The sequence below is a fragment of the Siniperca chuatsi genome, linkage group LG4, assembly GCF_020085105.1.
Source record: "Siniperca chuatsi isolate FFG_IHB_CAS linkage group LG4, ASM2008510v1, whole genome shotgun sequence".
Classification (NCBI taxonomy): domain Eukaryota; kingdom Metazoa; phylum Chordata; class Actinopteri; order Centrarchiformes; family Sinipercidae; genus Siniperca; species Siniperca chuatsi.
The window spans coordinates 26,186,537-26,197,269 of record NC_058045.1 but is presented as its reverse complement, the minus strand read 5'-3'; the positions used below and the strand labels follow the sequence as shown (position 1 = coordinate 26,197,269).

Sequence of the window (10,733 nt, the reverse complement as noted above, 5' to 3'; positions counted from 1 at the left end):
GTACATTTGTACACATTTGTGGTACTTAGTTACTAGGTACTGTACTTCCACTTACACATGAATACATCACTGGTAATACTCCAATAATACAATCTGCAAAAGAAAAACACTCATAGGGGCCATTTGAGTATGTTTACTTAAGTACATTTTGCTGAGTAACAATTTCACTGCTTTTACTTGTAATGGATTATTTATTTTTAGTGTGGTATTGCTACTTTAACTTAAGTAAATTATAGAAATATTTCTTCCATCTCTGATTTTAAGACGTATTTTATGAAAGTTTACACATGCAAGTCCTATAGGGTGTGAGAGGTTGGGGTTTAAACACCCAGTGACCACAGTGAATTAAATGGAATGTTAATTTGTGCCCCTAATTTGTGTGTCATTTAAAAACATTGTGACATACCGTGGTAAAAGGGGTGGCAATATGAGACAAAAGCAAAAATGTCTTCACACATAGTCTTCATTATTCTACGGAGTTTGTTCGGTTGTCATGGAGATTGACATGTTGACATGCAAGCTCAGTAGCTGTTACGATTTCATCCACAACACTTTTAGGACTTTACATCACATCTGCTGGAGAAGATACTGTAAGTTTGAAGCTTCAGAGAAAACTAGAGTTGTGGACCGGTTGGGGATGTTTTATCAAAACACTGAAATGATTTTGGGAAATTACAATTCAAGAGGGTCTAGTACGGGTAGCATTCTTTCTGTCTAACAATTGTATGTTTAAGGCTGTAGGTGAAAGAGATGATATTGCCATATATGCAGTTGTAAGAAGTGAGTAGAATGGACCTGTGTTTAGCTCTCCTGGGCCTTGGTGATTAGCTGGAAGGGATCGCAACTGATCACAAGATGAATCCAGAGAAAAATAAAACACTGAAATGGGATGCACCTGGTTCCTGTAAGAGCCAGACTCATATCCTGTCCTTCTCTCTGCATCCAAAGCCGAAGCGCTTTGGTCGCCAGTAAATGCCTGCTGGATAAACAGAGGGGGTGGGGTGCGGGGTTAACTTAGCCCAAGGGCACTGATGTGGAACCTGTTTCAAACAGCTGCAGTAAGGTGTTAAAAAAAAAAATACAGTGTTTTGTCATTCAAACAATAGTCAATCAGTCTCTAACATTGTGTGCAACGACACTATTATTGATTCTAAGAAACTGGTTAAAAGGCTGTTTCTTATTTTGCATCACTGCATTGCACAAAAACAAACACTGATACTTTTGTGAGGCATGACCCCACAGTTTGGGTATCAATATTGTTAATGGCAATGTCGGTTGGTCAGTCCAGACTTAGATATCTCTCAACTATTGGATGGATTGCCATGAGATTTTGTACAGACATTCATGCACCCCAGAATATGAAGTCTACTGACTTTGGAGACACCTTGACTTTTCCTCTAACGCCACCAGCAGGTAAAAAATTCACTTTGTTCAATACGTTAGTTTATGACCAAATAGCTGCGAAACTAACGACATTCCCATCAGCCTCAGTTGTACTTTATGTTTAGAGCTAATTAGCAAATGTTAGCATGCTTACATAATAAACTAAGATGGTGAACATGACAAACATTATACCTGCTTAGCACAGCATGTTAGCATTGCCATTGTGAGTATGTTATCATGCCAACGTTAGCATTTAGCTCAAAGCACCACTGAGTCTAAGTAGTCTAGAGCATCACAGAGCAGCATGGCTGTAGTCTCTTAGTCACGACACTTTCACATCACCTAAGATGTTAACGCAATACTACTGGTATATAACTTTACTGTTTGTTAGCTTTAAGGGCAGATGAGGATTGTAGGTACTATAGCTGAGCAAACAGGGAGTGACTCTAACTGAACTGTCTGGACCATCCCTAACTGGCACGGTCAGTGGCCTAAATGAGCTAATATAATGGTACTGGTCCAGAACTAACTACACACACACACAACAAACTAATTGTGGACATGCACATATACTAACAAACATCTCCTGGGACAGGGAGTCAGATGGAAAATGAAAACCATGTTTCTTGCCACTAAAGTACTTCAGACAAAGATCTTCCCACAAAGTACAGCACAATTCTTCGTAAGCCATCATTAAATAAAAATGCGGATCTTAGTATCCTGTGGGTGCTTCCGCTTGTAACTGCAGTGGGTATTTGCATGTACAAAGTACAGAGCAATTCTTCGTAAGCCATCATTAAATAAAAATAAAGCGGATTATATAGGATAAACTTGTGTGTACTTGATGTGTCATGTTTTTTTCTCAGTTGTGATGAATAAGGTGCAATGTCTCAGTCAAAGATTAGTCAGTTTCTATGGTCAGGTGTGTCTGCTGACATTATGTAGTAAAGTGGGAACTTAATCAGTTAAATTTTAACAAGGTTTAAGGTTACGTAATGACTGATGTTAGAAGAATGTTAATGACAGCAACTTTCAAGGTCTGTCCTTCCATCCTTCTTGCTATTATTCTGCTATAAATACATCATTATTTACAGAATAAGAGTAGTCAAAAAGTTTCACTGCTGTTACTTACAAATTAATCTTTTTATTCCAAAAAAGGATTAGACGATGAAAGTAAAAGATGCAAGTAAATTAAAGCATTTGGTTAAATAAATGTTAAAATGTACAAATCGTTTATTATCCATCACCTAAAACTCCTGTACCATACAAAAATGAAAGAACACATCGCCAAAGTATTTATTTAATAACTGTCACAAGCTGTCATAAACATACAAACAGTAAAAATATAGAAAATGTTTTTATATTTTCTATAAATTTCAATTGCTTCAAACAGCAGTAAAAGAAAAAATGCCTTTTCAAGGGCAAGAACTAGTGCAGCTCCAGTAGAGGGGGGCCTGCGTAGAAACCTGTCCAGGAAAGGGTTAAAATATAAATCAATTTGTGTCTCTCAGCATGTTTGTATAAAATACAGGCAAATTATGAAATTACAGCAAGTTCTTGGGAGGTTCATTGGTCAAATTGTTGAGTAATGAGGACAAACTAGAAAGACGTCTTAAAGTGATAAAAGTAAGTTCAATTTTCAAAATGAAACACAACAGTCAATACAGCTGATGCGGCTCGGTAACTTCACTCATGACATTTGCTTCGTATGGAAACAGTGTAAGTCACTGCAACTTCTAATCAGTTTTCAAATTGCACAAAACTGCCATAGCATCTACGTACAATTGAAAGTTTCTCTACATTTAGTTTTAAAGCTGCCGCTATTGGTGTGTGTGAACGTTATGGTATCAGCATGGGTAATAAACTGGAGCAAATACCTACCAGAGACAGCCGGTAGAATTTATGCTCTCATAATGTAATTACAAAACTGAACAAATGGCTGTTCCTTAAAACTCAAACAGTCATTCATTTGGTATTACATTACATGTTATATTGTCTCTGAAAAAAGCAACCTAGTGGTTCTTGTATACCTGGAGGTCAAAGCATTTCCACTGCATCATGACAGGTGAGGTTTTCCCACTGGTATGGGTACGGTGGTTAGAACCTGGTTCTGGAAAACAAATCTCTGTATGCGTTCAAACACCCAGAGGAAGACGAGGAGGACACTGACGTATTGAATCCAGGCAAATTTGATGGTTTCCCAGAAGCCAGGACGATAGGTGGAGGGAGAAGGTTAAGGCATTGAATGATGAAGAAAACTTGACAGTACCGGCCAAACCGTTGTTTTTTAAGCACTGTATTTGGATGAAGACATTGAGGATAGTGAGGAACAATTTAAAATGGATGAATAGCTCACTAAGTGTGTGGCTTAAAGGGTCAGTTCACCTAAATAAAAATAAACATTTTGCCATGCAGATAATTTTAGTATTATTTACCAAAATCTCAAGATATCCACTGCTACCAGCCCAATACAATGGAGGTGAAAGAAATTAAATTCTTGGAGCTAAAATAATGTAGAAAAATGTTCTACCAAAAGATGGATATGTTATCTGGGACGGTTTTCTTTCATTAATAAACAAATGTCTGGAGCTAGGTGCTGTATAATGTTCAGATTACCCTCTCTACAGTAACCTGTTGTGTAAGGATGAAGTTGATGTGCTGTTATTGATTTACAAAATTCTAAATATGTGTACTCAAACACAGACAGACGGATGCTACTCTGACAATATAATATGCACCATACCATGAACCATGGTAGAAAGATGTAGAAGTTATAGTTAGTTCAGCCGTTTTCCTAATTTACACAAATACTGCGGTACAAAACTTCAACTGATAATTCAACTGCTCAGTGCTTTAACTTAAACTGCAACTACCATTCAACATCTCAGATGCAAAACATTTGAAGACATTAACCAGTTTAGTGTTTTCACCTGTGATTGTTTGCGTTAGTGAGCACACTTCAATTTTCTTCAAAACATTAAGCCTTTTCTAGTTAAACCTGTTGTCTCACTGCTGAGCCTTACCCACACTCATTTCATACCTGAAGGTCAACAGAAAGGCAAGAACGACATACTGTATAGTATAAACATATATGAATATATATAAAGAATATAGCTAAAATTATAAAATGGGCAACACTTTACATCGACCCCTAGTCTTTATTAGCGTATTTGTCAACAACTATAACTCCTCCTGTGGGTGCTGGTGGAGGCTGGTGTATAAACAGATAATGAATGACAATATAGTAAAACAAAGCAGTAATAATAATAAATAAATAATAATAAAATATGTTATAATTATTGAAAAATATTGTGCATTAATAAACACTTTAAAATGTCCTTATAACTGTTTACAACTACATTATAGTGTGTTTTATACCATTTATCAAATGTTTACTGTATACAGTATTTATAAATGCTAAATTGGGGAGTTAAAATAAATTGTTACCATAGAAGGTATACAAAAAGAATTTCTCCAAAATTAGGTTTGAGCGTATCCTATGTTAAGACACACACACACACACACACACACACACACACACACACACACACACACACACACACACAGCCTTTCCTGCATTTATTAAAGGATATCTAATGACCTCCATAGGGTACCGGATCTCAGCATTAAGCTGAAAGGGAGAACCAGCAGCTCGTCCCACAGTCCAGACTGGCATGGGACAGGACAGTACTGTGGTCACTATGGTAGAAAAAAGAAAGGGACAAAATGACAGAAAAATGTGACAGTATCCACATTTCACAAAATGCATGTGTAATGCAGTGGATGTGTAATAAACTGTGGGCTTAAATCCCGCTCAAAGGTGGTAGTTCAGCTTGAGCTCATTCTGGTTTTTGTCACACAGTATATTAAGCAGTAATAAAATCAAGCAAACAAAATAAGAGCCTTTGTCAACTTACGGTTTCTATCCTGGTAGCGTCCAATTATGTTGTCAAGGTCATACGCACTTGCAAAGGGGCTGGAGCCATCGATCACTGACACCTTGGCATCAATAGAGAAAAAAGACAAACAGAACTAAATACCAGACTGGTGACATGTCATTTTAATACTGTACATTTATTTTACACTATAATGCAGGGATTTTCAAAGTCTGACACTGTGGGCCCCCCCAGACAAAATTGAGACAACTGCGTCCCCCTTCCACAGCCCATCTACTCATCCCCATCACCCCCCAGGTGCAATTTTAAATTGTTCACTTTCTTTTGCCCCCATGTCCACAGGTTTTCAACACAGGGCAAATGTCTGTATATGAATGGACAGAGGAGAGTGTCAGTGTTATAGAAGGACCATGTCGAAGAGACATTCTGAGCCTCAGTACTGTCAAAAAACATGAATAGTGCAACATCAACACGTCTGTGTGTTCAGATTTATGTATCCGAGAAGGCGAGAAACAAGACTAAAACTAAATAAAAAGTAACCTTTGAAAATGAGAACTATGATGAAATGTATTACATTTTTCGTCAACGAATAAAAACGAAACGATGATGTGAAAGACTAGTGAAATTAATTAATTAGTGTTTTAATGCAAAGTATTATTCAGTGACCTGCAGGCATCTGCTGAATCACACACTGTAGCCTAGCTCCTGTTTAGTAAAACAGTGTTGTCCGCCAGACTACAGAGCAGCTTCTTCCCTCAGACTGTGATACTCAACTCCACCTCATCCTCCGCACTCCACCACAAATAAATTACATGTAACTTTCTGTTATGCTGGTTGTATATATATTTTTTGTATGTACATATGTAACTGTATATCTTCCTTGTCGATGTAATTTAGTTTTCTACTTTTATATAGTTTGTTCTATTTTATTGCTTATATTTTATTCTAATTTAAATATTTTAATTTCTGTTTATTCATTTTCTGTGTGTGTAGCATGGAGGGGACTACAACTGCATTTCATTGTGCAATGCTGTATTGTATCATGACAATAAAGCTGAACCTAACGTTACTGGTTCTTGAAAGAAACAGATTTAATCTACAATCCACAGAGAATTAGACAAGAAGAAGGAAAGGAATGAGTAAATTTCAGAATTAATGTAGGTAGCCAACCAGCTAAATCGTCCTCTAGATGTTCGCTAAAGAAATATCACTGCGTTATGTGACATTTTAGCTTCTGCTCTCAAGCTAAAGCCAGACAGTGAACAGTATTTTAGTGAACAGGTGAGTGATTCCAGTTTCTGAATGATCACTCTGCTCTGCAGTGGAGAGGTAGCTGCGGTAATGCTAGGTGAGCAGTAACAACGGAGAGAGAGTGGTACTGTTCAAACAGTCAGTTTGTAAATGACAACTGGATTTACTGAGGAGACTCAGTCTGTATTACTGCAGAGCAGAGTGACATGGACACTGTGTGTGTGAACAAGTAAACAGTGCTTTTTCCACTAACCTCGCAATAGACAAGAGCAACAAAGATGGTGACTGCTGTAGCTTCAAAATTCCTGGCTCATATTCATAAATTTGCCCTTTCACTCATTTTCTTTGTTGATTGTTTTGCATGCACACACCACTATCCCAGTTTCACCTTCCTGCAGTGTGCTCTGGCAGGCTCTGCTCCAGCCTTGGACCAAGTGACCCGTAGAGTCTCAGGGTGTGTCAATATATTTTTCCATGTCATTGATGGGTGGCTAAGTCTCCTCTACTTGAATTTGTATTGGTGCAAAAGGGAAAAGGAAAAAAACAAGAGAGAGAGAAAGACAGTAAGTCTGTGTCCTCTCACATTGTAAATGTTCAACAGTCCTCTGTGAGGCAGGGGTGTCCTCTGCTGCAGCCTCAGGTCTCCGCTGATGAATAGCTTAGCTCCGGGGACAGAAGAAGAGTGCTGCACATAGGCCAGGGTCTGCATCACCACTGTGGACATCCGCTAGAAAAACACAAAGAAATAATATGCTTTTACTTTAGTTGGAGCACTGACTAAGGCCGGTCTGGATAGGCTTGGTGTCTCACTGCAGTTGGCAGGCTGTACTGTAATGGTGGCATACACACTGAAAGGATCTGTGGCTCATTGAGTGTTATAGCTACTGTATCAGTGGGCTATATTCTAAATAGTTGGCTGGCTGATAATATGACTAGGAGCCAATGTTATATACCTCCGGTACAATGCACATGAAGATAATACATATTAGTCCCTGAATTTATCAGTACACTAGTTGTTTGTGAGAATACTTGTGAATGTTAATTGAATTTTGACCAGGATGGTAAAAATGGTATGGTATAAATGCTGTTTCAAAGGCTTTACCACAATGACAAGAACATTCTTTTATTACTAAGACTAATTCTAAAATCTGAATTGCCCATAGGTCAAACCGTGGTGCATAGGACCTACACACAATTTGCATGGGACAATTAGGCAACAGAGGGATTGTGTATTTGAAGCCAGACCTCAACAAGGTAATAGTGTAGTAATGATCAGACCCAACACACAGTGAGTAATCACTGACTGTATTTTTTTAAATATTCGCTACGACAAGATCAGAATTTTGTCTGAGATTGACTTTCATTACTTCCTAGCTTCAGGTTGAGTACTGCTTTCTTAACAGTCAACACAGACACATGAAGCATCTACAGTATGTGTCATGTATATACTGTGAGTGGATAGACAGACTAGGTGCTGCAGCGGCATACATACAAAGAGCTGGTAGCTGAAGGTGAGCAGCAGCTGGACACTGTACACCTGTTCCTCAGGTTTTAGAGGTAGCTGCAGTTGAAAAATCAGAAGGTCCAACTTCCCGTCCTGGTTATGGTCCTCTTCTCTCACCTGTAGAGTGTGTTCACCCACACACACACACACACACACACACACCATTGTATTTTTGACAGTGTTAAAACAACAACATCCAGCGTGATTATTGTGTAAATGCAGGCAAAACCATGGAGGCACAAGCTGCAGGGGACACTGGTGTGCATTTAAGGGAACTGTGGTGAATCTCTTACAGAGACAGCAGGGATCCGGAGGTTGGCCCCAAGCATGTTGTTAAGATGGGGAAAGGTGCTCCAGGCGACGTAGTCTCCCTGAGTACTGGTTGCTGCCACCAGCAGAGTCTGGTACTGGTACCTCACAACCGGTTGTTCCTCATAAGTGCTTCTTTTTATCCAGAAACCTAAAATGACATGACTTTAAACATCGAGCAAGCATTTCTACTTGTTTAACAAAAGCGTTTAAATTTCGGCGTATTTACACTTCACGGAATATATATAGTTTATATAGTATATATATATATATATATATATATATAGTTTTCCATTTGGCAATAGCGACATAAGCAGCGACCATAACAGCAGTAAGTTACCTTGGCTCCTGTAAGCGACCAGCAGAGGTGGGATGTAGGTGAGGCACAAAACAACAACTAGAAACAGAGTGGCTTTGGTGCAAACACTCGTTTTGTACCGAATCAAAGCCGGGTGAGAATACACTTCATAGAAAGCCATAGATAACGATATAGATAGCGTTCGTAACCGCAAGTGTTGTTTATCATCAAGTCAGCCGGCTAGCTAGTTAATGCTCAAGCTAACATAACGTTAGATGCGCCCCGGGGGAGTAAACGCTCACAGACAACAAAATGCCAAACAAACACAGATTAACAGTCGTTAAGTAATATCCATCTAACAGCTTCCGAAATGAAATCGTCTTTGAGAGAGTATTTTTGGCAAAACGTAGCGTATTAACATGCTACTTAACGTTACGTTAGCGCCCTAGCTAGTGTCGTGCCATGCACCGCGCCATGTTTCAGTTTAGCTTAGCGTCTCTCACGGTTACCATGGCTGCCAGTAGTAGAAATCATGCTGCATTCAAGCAATGTCGGTACAATGGAAAGAACAAAAACCAAATATTCACTATTTCAAGCATGAAATGAAAATGTAGGCTACTTTGAAACACTAAAAGGATTGACCAATCATTAAGCCATCGAGACTATGGTCATTTACAATGCCTTAAGAAGAACCTCCTTTTAATTTTAATATGTGTGCAGCCCTCTTCTTGTTTTCTTGTAATTAATTGTATTTCTTATATTTTTGTAACCTTTTTTGATCATTAAATAAAAATAAAAAAACAATGGGCAGAACAAGAAAAAAAAATCATTTTATTCCGATTTCATAAATTTCATATGCACCCTCAGCAGCCCCCTTCCCCTTTTAGCCCCAGTATTAAAACTGAAATCACAAGATTAGAACCTGCTATCACTCTCAAACTGATGACTGGTCTCAATACAGGAAGTAATGTTAAATAATAATTCAGTTTAAGTAATAATATGCTGCTGAAGGTTTATTTGCATCAGTCATGTTTCTAAACACATTACTTGAGAAACACTGTACATTACAAGCATCTTAAAATTGTATGATATTGTATAATACTTATACAATAAAACAGACTACTTGATGTTAATATTGCATATCTCCTTTCAGTGAAAACTGCTGCAAATGACTGTTTGAGATGACATTTAGCATCCACCTTATGAGCTCACTGTGTGTCAGTAATACAAGAAGATGGTGATGATGGATGAGCAGCTGATCCACTCTCTGTGGCTGTTTGTCAAACTGAATGCAATGCTACTTCACTTATCAACAAACTATTATAATATTAGCTAGCTTGCCACTTTACATACCAGTATTAAACCATTCACACTTCTAGTTTATCAACCGCTGCTTTCCCTCTGATTGGTTTCTGTCTTGCTCTGTCGTTCTTCTCTCTTTTGGTCACTCTACTTATTTTTAAATTACCTAATTGCTTCAAAGTTCACCTATAAGGTCCTCCGCATCAGCGCAATTACCACTTTTGGATGCGGAGGCAAACTATTTTTGTCTACCCGACAAGGCCTAGGTTTAGGCCTAGACTAAACCATGTGCACCTTTCAGAGCAGGGAGGGCCCCTGAGAGGTTTAAATATTGTTTTAGATACAAGAAATAGTCTGTCAAGCTATTTGTTTAGCCAATAGTAATTGTTTCCCTATATTGCTAATATCATCACATTTCAAAATGGCAGATAAAAACAGACTTTTAATTCCAGGCTCTTTTGAGGGCCTCCTTTGTGCTATGCTTGAGCATAATATGCACTAGGGACAGTGGGGCCATGGGGGCCCGTTTTTGTCCTGCCCACTTTTTTTTTAATCCAGCGAAGCCGTGGTAGCTCTCTAGAGTCCAATATTCTGACGTTGGGTCTGTGGTATTATTGTATGTTTTACATAATATGTCTTATAAACCCTAGGTAGTATAACAATAGGAATCAGCTTGGGAGATGTCGGGGTGCATGATGGGATATAGCAAAGCGTCGGGCGGGTAACGGACCTGTAAGTCGGCTATGTCAATAAAGAGTTCCGTGTTCAGTAACAGTTAGTCTCACAGTGC

The 10,733-nt window shown here is 38.5% G+C and overlaps 1 protein-coding gene across 1 annotated transcript; it reads right to left on the bottom strand.

Moving 5' to 3' along the window:
* Positions 1-2,511: 2,511 nt before the first annotated feature.
* tmem231 (transmembrane protein 231) lies at positions 2,512-9,157 on the bottom strand. The gene is made up of 8 exons (XM_044193643.1): positions 8,684-9,157; positions 8,328-8,494; positions 8,023-8,151; positions 7,114-7,257; positions 5,301-5,382; positions 4,977-5,082; positions 3,414-3,602; positions 2,512-2,849 (listed from the first exon to the last, which is right to left on the bottom strand). The coding sequence occupies exons 1-7, from the start codon at positions 8,820-8,822 to the stop codon at positions 3,440-3,442; spliced, it is 930 nt and encodes a 309-aa protein (XP_044049578.1). The 5' UTR covers positions 8,823-9,157; the 3' UTR covers positions 2,512-2,849; positions 3,414-3,439.
* Positions 9,158-10,733: the final 1,576 nt, after the last annotated feature.

Coding starts and splice junctions, on each gene's coding strand:
- tmem231 (XM_044193643.1), bottom strand. CDS start 8,822: ATGGCTTTCTATGAAGTGTATTCTCACCCGGCTTTGATTCGGTACAAA. Junction 7,258..8,022: donor CCTTCAGCTACCAGCTCTTT/GTATGTATGCCG, acceptor GTGTTTTTCTAG/CGGATGTCCACAGTGGTGAT. Junction 5,383..7,113: donor GACTGTTGAACATTTACAAT/GTGAGAGGACAC, acceptor ATTGATGCCAAG/GTGTCAGTGATCGATGGCTC.